We start from the raw sequence: 15,837 nt of genomic DNA, 5'->3' as shown, positions 1-15,837 counted from the left end.
TTTCCAGCCTATGTCTCTGTCTGAGATGCAGCCTCACTCCTTCCAGCTTAGAGGTCGGTGCTCATCTGCAGACAGCTCCTGGAGCCCGGGGCCTGAGAGCTCCCCAGCAGGAGACACGGACAGAGAAGAGAAGGACGATGCTGACTGGCCTCCGTGGGAAGGACAAAGCCACCAGGACGCAGACAGTGGCAGAGGACAGCCGCAGGACAGGGCAAGCCCAGAGCGGGGGAAGTGACCCCAGGGCGTCACTGACCATAACCAGAGGGGCGTGCCCTGGATGCGGAGCTGGGGCTTGAAGGAGGGCTGCCTGGAGCAGCGCCTGGGAAGGACTTCTCCCCCATCTCGAGGCCCCCAGGTACTTGGGGCTCAGGAGAAAAACATGGCAGCCTCGTGGCGGGCGCAGAGGAAGCAGAGCCTGCAGGAAAGAGCTGGTAACCCCCCAACCCCACAGTGTGCCTCTGTGGGGGCACCCCTGGTATTCTGAGCAGCATGGTGCTGAACTGCGCTACGCTGACCCAACTGACTCAAAGAGCGGACTCACTGGAAAAGGCCCTGAGGCTGGGAAAGATGCAGGGCAAGAGGGGGCGACGGAGGGCGAGATGGTTGGATGGCATTGCCGACTCAACAGACCTGAGTTTGAGCAAGCTCTGGGAGATGGTGAAGGACAGGGAAGCCGGGCATGCTACAGTCCCCTGGATCACAAACAGTCAGACATGATGGAGCAACTGAACAACAGCTGCATTTAGCCACCTTGTTCCTTCCTACAAAACACAAATGACACCTCCCAGTGCAAAAGAGGAAACCCCCCTCTTCCCAGGGACTTCCCTGGGAAGTGGCTCAGATGGTAAAGTGTCTGCCTACAATGCGGGAGACCCAGGTTCAATCCCTGGGTTGGGAAGATCTCCTGGAGAAGGAAATGGCAACTCACTCCAGTATTCTTGCCTGGAAAATCCCATGGACAGTGGAACCTGGTAAGCTATAGTCCATGGGGTCACAAAGAGTCAGACATGACTGAGCAACTTCACTTTCACTTTCCCTCTTCCCAGGCAGCTCAGCCCCTTGCCCATAACTCAGCCTTGCTGCCCTGAGGGACCCGACTCTCCTGGAGAGGATTTATCAGAAAGGGAACTGGAGGGTCAGCCATAGAAACTGCCCACCTTGAGGAAAAGTCAGGACATGACCAGGAAGGGACAGATGGTGGGGATGGGGAGGTCCCAGCATAGACCCACCTGGAACCCAAGGCAGGAAGGCCGGCCACGTAAAAGACAGGTAAGAGATCGATGTCCTGAGACAAGGGAGGAAACCGAAAACGAAAACCCTGACATGTTCAAGAAACCAAAGGACGGCCAATGAGGGTCACATGCTGTGAGCTTTACGCTCACTGTTAAACTCACACACGTTGGGCTGAGCTGATCCTCTGTAATGTTAGAGATGTTCTCAAAGTTCCAGCAACAGTTTCAAACTTCATATTATGCTGTGGAGATTCATCATAAAGCGCTCACAACAGACAGTCCTACTGCTTTCAGCTTTAGTTCAGAAACAGGTGAAGCACTTTCGGGACGTGTCTTACGTCTTTCAAACCTGCTGTCCACCACCCTCGTGTGTCACAGCACGGGACAATGTGTCACAGTTGGCATCCTCTGGATTGCGGCCAAGAGTTGGCTTCCAGGTGTGGCTTTGCCCTGAGTACCTGGGAGACCGTAGGCAAAGGGCTTAATTAGCATCTCAAAGCGTTACAGACCTCCGCACAGTGGCCTGGACACCACCTGCCTCCCAAGAAATGAGAATCAAATGAGGCAAGCAACAGGGAAGCAACCAGCAGACTGTAAAAGAGCCTTGCATTAAAGAGATACAATTAGTAAACGGGCACACAGAACGAACATCCAACCTCGCAAGTTGCCCAGAAAATAGAAATTAAAGCAGTAAGGCAACACTGTCTACATATTCAATTAGCAACAGTGCCACGGGCGGTATAATGAGAGCAGACCTCTCAGAAGGCAACTCTGACATGTCTCAACAGCAATGCAAAAGCTCAGAACAGCAGACCCAATAATCCCTCTCCTGACAAAATCTCTCTCCTGCTCAAAGAGCTGAAGAGGCTCACCAGAGCATTCCCTATGACAGCAAAAACCAACCCCAAAAAGAAAGCATGCAAATGAAAGTATTCATTTTTAACACATTCAACAGGATATGAGTACTGAAGTACATCACTCATTAGCCACAGGGGCTAAAACTACCCACTGACAGGGCTTCTTTTCGAGGTGATGAGGCGTTTTAAAATTGACCATGATGATGGTGCACATCTGTGAACACACAGAAAAGCTGAAGTGCACGTTTTACATCGATAAGCTGTGCGGTCTTCAAATTAAGTCTCAATACAGTTATTTTTTTTAAAAGGGAAAAGCATTTGGTATTGCTTTTCCCTTTTAAAAAATTATGCATTTAAAAGAGTACATCATTAATGCATTCAGCCATATATGGATGTCAGCGCAAGCCACTAGAGACAAGACAAACAGCAAGTCAGACATACATCGGCCTTCAGAGAGCTTGCAGCCTGCGTGCTGTGTGTTGGTTGCTCAGTCGTGTCCGTCTCTTTGCGACCCCAAGGACTGTAGCCCACCAGGCTCCTCTGTCCATGGAATGCTCCAGGCAAGAACACTGGAATGGGTTGCCGTGTCCTTCTCCAGGGGATCTCCCCCACCCAGGGATCGAGCCCAGATCTCCCGCATTACCAGGAGATTCTTTACTGTCTGAGCCATCTGTAAATTGCACAGCCTGGGTGGGGAGCTTGCCAAGTTAGTAAGTGATTGAAATACAGTGGGCACAAGTGCTCGATGGCTAAGCACACACCACTCCAGTGGGGACACTCTGAAGGAATGCAAGCTAGTCTTACGGGATCAAGAAGTGGTGTCCACACCGAGCTGTGGAGGATGAGCACGTGTCAGCCAAAGGGAAGAAGGAAAGCAGGAAGCAGGGAGGCACAAGGGACAGGAGGAGGACAAGAAACCCAGGTGGACACACCACGCTTCCTTCCTCCGCTAGTCAACGGGCATCAACGAACGGTTCCCACTCTTTGGCTCCAAGGGATGATGCCACTGTGTCCACGCGTCTTTGTGAAGACATGTGTTTCCAAACCTCGGGAGCGTGTGACTAAGAGCAGAACTGCAGGGGCACAAGGCACAACTGCTCACCACCCACTTTCCTCCCCAGAATCCCAGGCAACAGAATCACCCAAACCACTGTGTCCGACATTCCCCAAAGAAGCCCAACCTCCTAATTCCACCAGAACTGGAGAAAGTCCTCCTACCTGAAGCTACTCCTTCTGCTCAGTCAGGTCTCCGAAAATACCAATTTGCTCCTCAAGGTCAAGGTCATCTTTTTCAGGGACCACTACCCAAACCACGTTTCCACCTCTGAAAAGAACTGCCAGTCCTCTGAGATGCTCCTACATCCTCACTTACAGCGACTCCTCTGGGTCGCAACCACAGCATCTCCCATGTCCCACGCTCCTCATGTCAACCGCTGGTCCCAGCCCCGCCCACAGTAAGCGCCTCTGGATGACCCGTACTGTGGATCCACAGGGAAAGACGATCCTTCAAGGAGGAGTTTTACTAGTTGAACTTGGGTGGATTTTTGGAGCGTGTTTTTTGTTTAAAAAGGAACACAAGCCAGGATTTCAGGCAAGCAATGAGCAAGAAATTCCCCTTCATCTTAAAAGATTATTACAAATGCACTGAACACGCTAACGTACAGAATCAGAGAGCAAGATCGAGAAAAGTGGCTGAACAGCAAGAATTAGGAATCTGACCACCCACTGAGCACTGCCCTATTTCATAGTATCAGGTAAGATTAAAATTTCAAAGCTGACATGGATGGATTTTAGCATATTTAAGGTTAAATGTAAATTCGCACAAAGTCAGAGGTTTTGTCCTTAGGACTGTGAAGAGATTCACAGAAGGTTTATTATGTTATGAATGGAGTTCTGTTTAGTACTCAAAGTGGTTCTCCTTAAGGAAAAAATAAAAAACCCTGTAAATCGGAACATACAAACCTTTAAAAACAGATAAGAAAATAAGACATTTGTTTTTGAACATTTATTACATTCTTTTCTTTTTCACTGTAGTTTATTCTAAGATACTGAATATAGTGCCCTGTGCTATTTATATGGTAGGACCTAGTTGTTTATCTAGCTCAAGGCTTTATCCCCGTCTCCTTTCCCTTTTGGTGACCACAGGCTGTTTTCTGTGTCTGTGAGTCTGTTTTATAAACAAGTTCATTAATATTCATTACATCTTTACCGCAGACATTTAAAATCGCATTATCTGAAAATATATTAATTAGAAATACTGCTTGTATCCACCCTCACTTTACCTGGAACAATATTCAAACTCTACATCAATGTCTCTGGTACTATTAGGGACACTTTGTAATAAAATTTGTCATAAAAACAGAAGAACCATTGGCCCCAGAACCCCTCCTATGAGTTCAGGAGCACTAGCACAGACTGGAGGGGGACCCGTGAGGGGCGGGGCGGGGGGAGAGCCCCAGATTGCAAACACCCAGACAGGTCCACACGCAAGGAGGAGGCCAGTCCTCTGACCCGTATCCCATTTCAACACTGTGATCTTTAGAAATGCTAATTATCAACTCAGTGGATGGTGCCATGTGCGCTCTAGAAGGTCACCCAAGCAATTAAAATATCTACCATTAAAACAGTAACAAACTACCCCACAGTTTCTAACATCTGAGTTGTACAAATGAGAAAATGAAGGTTCAGAAAGAGTTTAATTGCTGATCTGAGGTCATGGTAATTAGAGTTCAGGTGAGGGGGAAGAACCCGTGGCGCTCTGACTTCAGGCCTCATCTAACACCACTACCCACGGGCCTCAGGAGGTGGCAGTCTGTTCACCGGGGTCAAATGTCCCGAGCTTCTCTCCCCTGGACCAGCATCTTCAGATCACTGATTAACATGACCTCAAATGGTCAGCAACCTCCTCCTCTCCTGGGGATCTGCGACAAAGGCCGCGCACAAGGGGAGACCAGCTGCAGGAGGACGGTCCCCCAGGACAGGTCAGCACGTGAGAAGGCGGCCCAGGGGAAGCGCAGACGCAGGGGAGTTTCCTGACAGAGCGGGGCGGGGCGGGGGCGGCGGGAGGGGGGGACGAGGAGGCAAGAACAGAGGCCCGCCCGGTGAAGACATGCATGCAGTGTACCTGCGGGGAAACGTCCAGGTGGACGACACGGTGTGGGGGGCGGGGAGCAGCTCAGAGAAGGCGTGGGGGCCACATCGCGCGGCTCACGGTCCACCGGCGTGGGAGACTGTCAACCCCGAGGGTGCTGTGGGGGGGCGGGGCACCGAGCGAACCGGGACGAGCGGGAGAGGGGCCGGGCCCCAGGGCCACTCAGAACCTGAGGCCGAGAGCAGAGGCCGCTCAGCCTGAGGGCTGCGCCGGGCAACGCGTCTTCAGAGCTGCCAGCCTGGGAGGCTCCAGAAGTCACAGGGGCCCAGTGGCAGGGTAGTGGCACCCATAACAAGCAAAAACCCACCCCCGGGAGCAATAGAGAGGCCCACCCAGCCTGGGTCAGCCTCCAGGACCCCAGGGCCCTGCCTCGGCCTCTCCCCCTCCTCCCACTTCAGAGAGGCCATGTGCAGGCGCTCCATACCGCTGAGCCCACCGCAGCACAGAGACACACGCCACCCACGGGCAACGCTCAACTAGCAGAGACCACAGATGCCCCGAGGGGCAGCTGCCCACAGGGACCCCTCGGGCCGCCTGAAGTCCTAAATGAAAAACGATAGCTACCCCACACGGAGAGGCATGCAAACAGCACCGAGCGTGCTGAGCACTCCCAGGACCTAGAAGACACAGCTCCAGCAGCCGAGGGAAGGACACCCACACCCCACGTGGCCACGGAGCATCCCCACTCTCTGTAAGGAGGCGAGGACACCGGGATGCTGGCGGAGACGAGCAGTGACAGAGCCGCCTGAGGCCTCGCTGGGGCCCCTGGGACAGAGGGCGGTGCAGTCGCAGACAATGATGACTCCCTGGGGACTGACTCCAGGCAGGACCGACTCCCTGGGGATGGCGACAGGCTGGGACCTGGGCTGGAGATAGGTGACTGCATGTGAAACCCAAAACACACGTGGGCACCCAGAAAGTGTGCGAGACGAGAAGACGCTGGAGGAAGGACTAAGAGGAAAGCTGCCCTGACCTGCGGGCAAAGACACCCACAGTTCCCCAGGAGCCTAGAAAGAGGCTGCCCGCGAGGGCAGAAGTGACCAGAGGGGCACAGAGGGGCATGGGGCTCCAGGAAGTGCGTGAGATGAGAAGGTGCTGGAGGAAAGGACTAAGAAGAAAGCTGCCCTGACCTGTGGGCAAAGACACCCACAGTCCCCCAGGAGCCTAGAAAGAGGCTGCCCGCGAGGGGAGAAGCGACCAGAGGGCACAGAGGGGCATGGGGCTCCGGGCTCGTGTCCCATCTGGGAGCCGGGTACCACATGGTCATCTGAAAACTCACCGAGCAGAGTTCTTGTGAGTCATGCGCTTCTCCATGTAAATGTTACACTCTGATGTTTATGTTTTATAAGGCATGGGCAAAGGCGAGGGGAGGCCATGCCATAGGCCAAGCGCAGGGAAAAGGACAGCAGCACGGGGCAGTGAGAGGCACTCAGGGAGGAGCGGGCCTGGAGGACGGGGAGAGCTGGGGACACCGCCCACCCCATCCCGAGCTGGTGCCAACGGGCCAGCACCAAGACGGCACTGTTCCCCTCTCCTGGGAGACAACCGGAGTCTGAGCCCACTCACCTTGGTCTGACAAGAAGTCCAGCATGGTCTGCAGCAGGAAGGACAGGTGCCTGACAGAGAGCGCGGGGTTCCCCATTCTCCGGGACGCGTACACCAGCTCGTGCAGCAGACGCATCTGGACGGCAGCCCAGCCTCGGTGCGTGCCTGCGAGGGAAGCCACGGGACATCAGAGCGGGCCTCGGGGCACACGGGCCACGGGGCAGCGCCAGGGCCCCTCGGGAGCCACAGCTACTGTGTGAGACAGCGATTCCCAGACACTGTCTCAACCGCCAAGCTCGGAGGGCAGAGAAGCACTTCCCCGATTTATCCTGGAGAAGAATGCTCACATAACACATTTGCTCACACATTTAAAAAAAAAAAAAAAAGTTTTATTTTCTCTCTTCTGCAAAGACACACAATCTCCAACACAACCCATTCTGAAATACTTATAATAAGGTTAGGACAAAAGATTATATTTTCAGTAGTATGTATTTGAGTTATAGCATACTTTTCTCCCCCAAGAAAATACTAATATTTGATGAGCCTTCATTAACAACAACCAAACACAAAAAATTTAAAAAGCACATTTCTCTAAAGTGTAAAAACAGAAAAGTGGAAAGCTAAATGAGAAAAGAATGGTTACCAAGAAACTGTGGCTGCTCCCTCCAAAATGACTTAGTGTATCCGAAATTAGAGGTGGAAGAAATCGGCTGCACAGCCATCAAAAAGCACCTCTTTAGGTTCCCAGGATTTAATGCACAGCTGAGCCCCTATGCTGTGCACCGGAAACTGTCTAGACAACGTCAGCTGACTACGCGCGCACGCATGCTCACTCACTCAGTCCTGCCTGACCCCGTGGACTGTAGCCCGCCAGGCTCCTCTGTCCATACGGTTCTCCTGGCAAGAAGACCGGAGTGGGTTGCCATTTCCTCCTCCTGACCCTGGGATCAAACTCATGTCTCCTGAGCTGGCAGGCAGATTCTTTACCAGTGAGCCACCTAGGGAGCCTGTTAATCTGTTAATGTTTTACACTGTTTCAATGTAAAACAAAAAGTTTTTTTAAAAAAAAATCACAGTAGTTCAGAGATAATTATTTGTGTCCCTTTTGGCAACAGTTAGTGCTTTTAAATTTTTCCCACCTTAAACTTCTTCATGAAGAAGAGGTAGGGACAGGAATCACAATCAGCTACCACCCAGCGTTGTGTGTCCAGGGAGCCTGAGGGGCTGGCAGAAAGGCTAGAGGTGAGATTTAAGACTCTAAGCAAAGGATACCCCCTCTCCTAGCCCCACTGACCATCTCTCCCACCACCCTCCCTGCAGGGCTGACCGGCCCCTTCTGTGGATTTCCACCAAATCCTGCACTATCTTGTTTCACTGGCATTCTCCGGCAGGTACACTGAGTGCCTGGAAGCTCGTGTCTTGGTTTCTTTCATCGGTCCGTAACTTCCTCGGGAGCCAGGATGGTGTCGTATTCACCCAGGTACCCCAGTAAGAGGCCTGACACACAGCTGGCACTGAACAGGCTATGGGTCAAGTTGAAAGCCTGATGAAAGCCTGTTTTTCATACATGCCTACTTAAGTATATAGGCTAAAAGGACATGATTTCTAGGATTTGCTGTAAAAATATTTCAACAAAGAAATATTTAAGAACAAATTCTTAAAAGAAAAAGAAAGGTATGAATAAAGCAGATATGGCCAAATCTAATTATTTTAAAATATGAGTGATGGGCTCATTGTACTATTCTAATTTGTATATATTTCAATTATTTCATGATAATTTTTAAGTTGCTGAATAATAATTATTGAGATTCTTAGAGCAGACCAGACCTGCCCACACACAAAAACCTTGATATCCTACCACTCCCATCTTACAGAAACCCTTCCAAACCACAAGAGGGAAGGAGAGAAGAACAAGCCCCCTCAGTGTTTCCACGTTACCAGAAGACCACAGGCTGACACGAAAGAGATTCTGAAAAGGATAAAGAGGCTGAAATCCACGTCACGACTAACCCAGCCCGGATTTATAAATGACCCAACTTAACTCGCCTCTAGCACATCATGTCAATAATGGGGCACGTATCACTTTGTAGATTTTCTTTTAATAGATAAGGATCCAGTTCCCACCATGGGCAGTTATGAGAAGAGCATAAACTTTCTTAACACCAAATAGCATACAAGTCATAATTTCTATGCGATTCAAATTGCTCACATAAAAATCTGAATCTTTTTATCCTTAAGTCAGACTTGCAGCATATGAGCCAGTGATAAAATTTTCAACATTCTTGTATTCAAAAATTTCACCGATGTGAGTTTATTACGTCAACTGCAGCCTTTTAAGGCAAACTCGTATGCCACTTTCTTTCCTAAGTTTCTGGGGAAAATTTAATCCCTCGCTCAGGAAAAGGATAAGCAGAGGGTATGATCAAAAAAATCTTCGTCTATAGAAGACAAATAAGATTAAAGTGATAACAAGCAGGCTGTTAAGCTGACAAGTACACACAGTGCCCTTCTGCGTTCCTATCTCAACTTTCCATAACCAGCCAAGGGAAATCTTCATTTCAAGAAACAGAAAAACAGTTCAGGTGCTGAGAATAAAGACAATCTCCCTTTTATTCACAAGTATAGGGTGTTAGTAGATTTCCACTTAATTCTCTGAGAAATGTTTAAAGTGGTCCAGAGCAATAGTGAAGACAGGGTTTAAGGTAACATTTCTTATTAAAAAAAAAAATACAGCCAGCTGACTTTTATCATTTTTACTTTATTCAATCTCTTACCTCACCTCCCCAACCTCTTTCACAAAACGATGGTGAATGTCCCCTCCCAAAATATTAATAGAAGGCTGGGTAAAAAGCACCAAATACAGGGAGGTGTGCTTGTTTGCTTCATTTTTCAAAAGAAACGTGTTTTGTTCCAGTGATTTAAAAATTAAGATCAAGAAACAAACTCTGCTTAATAGATAGCAACAAGCACATGTCATCGAAGCTGCTCACCAGTTTTGGGCCCTCGGTGCATGTGTTTGCAGAGACACCTGCAAGAGGACGCTGGGAGGGGCAGGGTCTCCGTCCTCACAGGCACATACCCTAGGGAGGGAGGTGGGTGCTAAACCATTGCCCAGTGTGTTCATGTAATTACAATTCATGGGAAACGCTACAAAAGAGGGGCAGGAGTCAGTGACGAGGAAAATAGAGGGACTGTGTGTAGGTGTGGGACGACGGGGACACTCAGTGGAGACCTGCAGGGTGCCTGGCGCAGCAGGTGAGGGCAGAGAGGGGCGTCCAGAGGAGGGGAGGGCGGGGGGGAGCCAGCAGCAGCCCTTGGACTGAGCCCACAGCAGTCGCCGCACGAAGCCCAGGGCGCGCTCACTCCACAGTCAGCCTGCAGGGATGTCCAGGGATCACAGCAGGAGTCGCTGGAAAGCCCCCGCGCTCTGTACTGAAGTCTCCCAAAAGCACACAAAAGGGGTTCCCGGGCCACCTGGACCCACAGCCCCCTCTCAGCATCCCCTTCCTGACTCCACGGGTGAGGAGAGCCCCCAGCACAAAGACCATCAAGCAGGGCCCACCCCAGTCCCCCATCTGTAAGGAGAGGGGAGGAGCCAGATCAGCCTTCTCGGAATCACCTGAGGCTCCTCCATCACACAGGCCCCGCCTCAGCATACACCCATGCCCGGCCCCAGCCCAGGAGGCAACAGGCTCAGAGCCCAGGGCAGCGGGGTCATGCAGAGGGCCAGCCAAGGGGGCCATCGGCAGGGACAGGCCCCACAGGGAGGTTCTGGCTTCTGGCTGAGGGTCCCTTCAGGCCTCGGGCTCCAAGATGACATTCGGTTCAACGCCACACAGCCTCGGGGCTCCGGGAGGCCAAGGACAGTCCGTGGCCACAGTGAAGGGAGTCGAAGCAGCTCCAGGAGGCCAGCCAGGGGCCCACAGTGGAGGGGCGACTGCCACCGCCCTGAGGTTTCCACCGCCAAAGAGACACGCTGGGCTGAAACCACAGGCTCGCGTTAACGCATCCAGAACTCAGGGTCCATTCAAAAGTGCCAACCATGAAACACGTGCTCACAAACCTTAGATTCCACCTCATCTCTTGGGGGAACCCAGAGGGAAAAGTAGTCAGAGGAAGAGCAGGTGACAGGGCAGGTGAGGAAAACCTGTTGTGATTGCTGTTTGGGTGAGATGGTGACAGATCTGGAAGAAAGTGCCACTGGATGAAATCAGACACGGCTGAGTGTCCTCAACATGTGGCACAGTGTCCAGCACAAAGCAAGAACCAAGAAACGCCTGCTGGCAGCTGACCTCCAGGTCCACCCAGCCCCTTGCACTTCACACGCCACCAATGGCCAGGACCAAAGCCAGGGGCCGAGCTCAGGCTCAAAATCACCCGACCAACAGTATGAGCCTGACCACCAACACCATCCAACACCGACAAACAGCAGGTCTCCTGTTTAATTTTTCATTCCGCATTAATACTCTCGCCTCCAGTACCTTTGTTGAAGTCCTGTGGATCCAGCGACAGGCTGTAGCCAGGAAGTGTCTCCAGGAGCAGCTTATAGCAGGCCCTCCAGCCAGGCTCCGAGATGCTCGGGGCCACGCACTGCATGGCGGCCACGCGCTTGAAGAAGGCGGACTTGCGGTGGAAGCCGATCAACTCGTAGAGCTCGGAGAGGATGCTGTAGCGCTGGATCTTCTCCTCCTCAGACAGCTGAGGCACCGGAGGGAAGGAAAAAGCACGTGAGAGAACCTTCCAAGTGAAAAAGGGAAACAGACAGCTTTACCGTAAAACAGGGACCCAATGAAACATGAAGGCAAGGGGCAGCCACGCCAGTGTGCTGACACAGTAGGAAGCAGAGAGGCACAGACGCAGCTCCACGTGGAAGCGCCAAGGCCTTCTCTGCACCCCGCGTCTCCATGCTCACCCTGTCCTCTTGCTAAGAAGACCCGTATTCTCTGGGACAAAGGCATCTGCTACTTAGAACATTAAGACGCAGCGAAGGGAAAGACACTGGAATTTGGGCAGGAATTTTAAAACACATGACTTCTCAAAACACAAACATATAGAACCAGTGAAAAAGAAAATGAAATGTCAATAATAACCACACCGACCTTGGCCTGCATGGCTTACAAGAAGTTTTCTTTCATACACAACCTAACCTAACCACCACCTAACCCAACCACCCTATGATGGAGTGAAGACAGCCTCTGTTTCTTAAGCACGACTACAAGCCAGCAGCGTAACTGCTAGGTAAACAGCTTAGCATTTTTCAAAGCAGTAAGTGTCTGTGATAGTCTGTGTACACATTTATTTACTTGGGGCCTCATTCTTAAAAAGGATATAAATCAAAAAAAAATTTTTTAACACAATTTAGCAACAACGACAAAAAGACAAAAATGAGGGTGAGGAGAAATGGGGACTTAATATTTAGATGAAACAAGGGCCAAGTGAAGCAGGGACCATTAACAGAGGCGACGGCAGACACAGCTCAAAGGACTCCGGCAGCTGAAGCAAGAAAAAGATGGTGAGCTGCAGGAGCCAGAGGGCCTGTGGGGTACACAGCTGCTGTGCGTCCTGCGTGGGAAAGTCCAAACCATCCTTCTCCAGTCGAGCACCCTCCCCAGAACCCACTCGGCTCAGGCCTGGTGGTGCTGAACGCAGCAAGCACAGCCCCAGGGCACTGCTCTGTGCTTTCCTTTCCCACCAGCCATCAACCCGTCTCATCACTGCTCCGGCCTGCAAACCAAGGCCTGGGGTTCCAGTGTAAGAATGGAGGCGGCCTGCGCCCCAGCCTGCAGGCAGCTCACTCGGCAGGGTCCCCGGTCCTGCCCATTTCTCCACTGCGTGGACTTCCCTCCAAGACAGACTCACTCCTCCTCAGGTCCCCACAAAACTCCTCCCCCCCAAATACGAGGACCTCAAGCCATCTTCCTGACTCCTGTTCAACCAGAAATTCCGGTTCCCTCTCTTTCGCCTTCTCCAACAAAGACCCTGACTTTCCTCCCTCCCCATCCAAGCCCTCCTTTCTCCGTGAGGAGTGAGGACCGCACACATGACCGCACACACCATCCTGAGGCCAGGCACCCCGCTGGCTGGGATGGAGCTGTTCCGTCTAACCTGAGATGCACCCTTACACTGGCCCCCTTCTGTCTCAGAAAGCCTTTCCTCAGTCCCCCACCCCTCTGATCCTGAGCTTAAACAGACAAAGTTCCGAGGTTACCATTATTATGTGCACATCTACAGGGTTTTTGCTAGGTTTCCTTAGCAACAGCCTCATTAAGAAACTGCATCAAGAACTTTAAAGAGGCTATTCTTACATCTGAGTGGAGTAGCCCGCAGAAAATGCAAATGGCTTTGAAGAGAAAATTAACCAGGGACCAAGAGGCCGCAGGTTCTAATCAACAGTGTCACGAGCTGAAACGTTCTCAAACGGCTCAGTCCTTCCTGAACATCAGACCTGCAGGAGGTGCCAGGACGAGTGTCACTGGTCTGGGAGCAAGCTCCCACAGCTGGAAGGTATGGGGCTTTTCACTAGTTTTCCAAACAATTCCTTACCACCTCTTTCTCTTGTGGTCACTCAGGTTTCCTACTAATGAAGAAAATTCACTTCAGTCATCCGGGTCGTTTGGAAGAAGCTACAGAATGCAGTTCACAGAGCCTGGACTTTGCAGCCACAGCAAACTAGGTTTGTGGAAGCCCAGTGGTGGCACTGACAAGGTCTGCATGCCAACACCTGGCCTTTATTTCCTCCTCTCTAAAACGGGGTTCAGGGGCCTCCCTGATAACTCAGTGGTAAAGACTCCACCTGCCAATGCAGGAGACACGAGTTCCATCTCTGGTCCAGGGAGACCCCACAGGCCACGGAGCAACTGAGCCTGTGAGCCACAACTATTGAGCCTCGGCTCCAGAGGCCAGAGCCACAGCTACCAAAGCCTGCTCTGGTAACGGAGGCTTTGTCCTTCTGTCTTTGTCTGGTAACAGAACTTGTTTTACTAAGATTAACACCAGAGCAGCCCCAACTAGAAAGTTCCCCAGCCCTGCAGGGCAAGGTATGTTCTTTTCCTCTGCAGAACTGACGACAGTTGGTGCTCATTTGCTTTCACGTTTATCTATTAGCACCTATGTCCCCCTCCGGACACTGCGCTCGAGCAGCACAGGAACCCTGTGGAATGTAAATAAAACCTATGGAAGATTCTTAGGCTACAAGCCTGGTGCCTGGCCCCCGGTACAGAATGCGGGGAACGGAAAAGCCAAAGGAGCACACTTTACCGACACCCCTGAACCCAAAATTATGGTCTGACTTGGGACAAATGACCAAGTCTTCTTTACTCTGAGGCTCCTCTTCCGTCAATGAGAACAAACACACTTAGCACAAGCGGCTACAAGGACTGAAGGAAGTAACCAAATTCATAGCCTAGTCAAGAGTCTGCTAATGGTTCCTCCGCAAGCAGGAGCTGCCCTTCCTGCTTTGACACATCACTGGTGGGGTGACAGTGAACGCTTCCCAAGTGCCAAGCGGCATGGGAAGCGCTCTACATGTGTTATCATCCCACTGACAATTCACAGCATATCCAGGAAGAAGTGAATATTGTCATGCCCATTTTACAGATTCACAAACAGTCTAAAGGAGGCTACCTCCCAGTCCAGGGTCACACGGAGAGGAAACAGCAATTGGAACCTGGCTCTGGCTGCAAGGTTCACACTCCTCTCTCCCTTCACCCCGAACACCTGCAGCTGAGACCTATAGGGCCACTACACAAATCTGTAGCCAGCTCTCAGACTCCAAGCTCGCAGCTCTTCGTCAATGCTAATGCCCATGAACCACTCCCGTAAACAACTGAAGACAAGACAGGTGGATCCACATTCCTTCACAAAGAAGAGGAATCCTGCCTAGAACCCTCCTGGAACATGCAGAAACCCTTCCCAACACCAGCAGACCCAAACGGATTTTCAGTTTTCGCATCTGCATGGGGCTTCTTCAGGAAGAAGGCACCTGCAATAATGCCCTCTCGGTTCTTTACAGCCTGTCCACATCAGGCAACAGGAGTCGCAGGACTGACCCACCAGGAGGAGACCCCTGATCGAGAACCAAAAGCTCACCCTGGTGCAGAAAAACCCAGGCCGCTCCTCTTCGTCACTGTCATTGTGAAGTCTCACCAGAACTCACCACTTTGCTATCTGCTCATCAGGCAACCACACACAAAGATGAGCTAACTTCAGCAAAGCAACGAGCCAGGGAGAGCTCCACAGGTCCACGCCCGCCGCGGCGAGGCCAACCGCTGGCCCTCCGCACGGCTCTGCTGACCCCTAGTGTTCTACAAAGACCAGGCCAGTAGAGGAGGGCTGTTCCCAGCAGGTGTAAATTTCTACACGCTAAACAAAAGCACGTTACCTTATAAAACACTCTGTGTTATACCCACCTGTGGGAAAAGCCTCGCCAAAAGCCCAAATGTTCAACATGAATTTGCAAAGGCAACTCTGGTCCGTAAGGGCAAGCGAGTCTTAAGATACAAAGTCTGCCAAGTGCTCCCCACAGCCGACCCTCCATCAGCCTGCCTGCGGTTCTGCAGCCTGCTCTCAGTGTCCACTCAAAACCACCCGCCCCCCTCGTCCACCGGGCACGACAGACGTCCCTCCACTGCCTCCGGCCGCAGTGTGTAAGGGCAGCTGCAGAGCAGCTCTGCACGATGACGCTGGACAGGGCTGGACACAGAGTGTCTGAGCTGAACTGCTCCTTCTGGTCACCGCGAGTTTGCCACCCCGTCATTTCACAGGTGAAAATACAGAGATATGGAGGGTTCTCCTGTAAGAGCAAAGCAGGGTCCGTGCACAAGCCCGCGACCCCATCCTCCAGCGCGATGCCCCAGCTGGGTCCACACACCCTCAGGGTTCCCTCATGCCTGCCTGACGAACCCACACGTCTTTACTTTCACTCATGACCTAACGATCAGTCTACCTTTTAAGCATCTTTTCCACCCACCGTCCTTCAGAAAGAAGGCCGCTCAGGCCACAGAGTGACTTCTGGTCCCCGAGCTCCAAGCTTGAGCCTGGGCAAGGCTGTGTA

At 51.7% G+C, this 15,837-nt stretch overlaps 1 protein-coding gene and 1 pseudogene across 7 annotated transcripts in view; one reads left to right on the top strand and one right to left on the bottom strand.

Annotated features, from left to right (window-relative positions):
• Positions 1-15,837, bottom strand: part of TRAPPC9 (trafficking protein particle complex subunit 9) — a 405,352-nt gene that overhangs the window by 326,966 nt on the left and 62,549 nt on the right. For all 7 annotated transcript variants that reach the window (XM_060419983.1, XM_060419984.1, XM_060419988.1 and 4 more), the window contains 2 exons: positions 11,267-11,483; positions 6,807-6,950 (listed from right to left, as the gene is read on the bottom strand). In XM_060419983.1, coding sequence (XP_060275966.1) covers positions 6,807-6,950; positions 11,267-11,483 — 361 coding nt within the window. The remainder of the gene's footprint in view (positions 1-6,806; positions 6,951-11,266; positions 11,484-15,837) is intronic.
• On the top strand, positions 3,558-3,799 carry LOC121820304 (protein CEBPZOS-like; annotated as a pseudogene).

This window comes from Ovis aries, chromosome 9 (genome assembly GCF_016772045.2).
Source record: "Ovis aries strain OAR_USU_Benz2616 breed Rambouillet chromosome 9, ARS-UI_Ramb_v3.0, whole genome shotgun sequence".
Taxonomy (NCBI): domain Eukaryota; kingdom Metazoa; phylum Chordata; class Mammalia; order Artiodactyla; family Bovidae; genus Ovis; species Ovis aries.
This window is presented reverse-complemented; position numbering and strand designations above follow the sequence as displayed.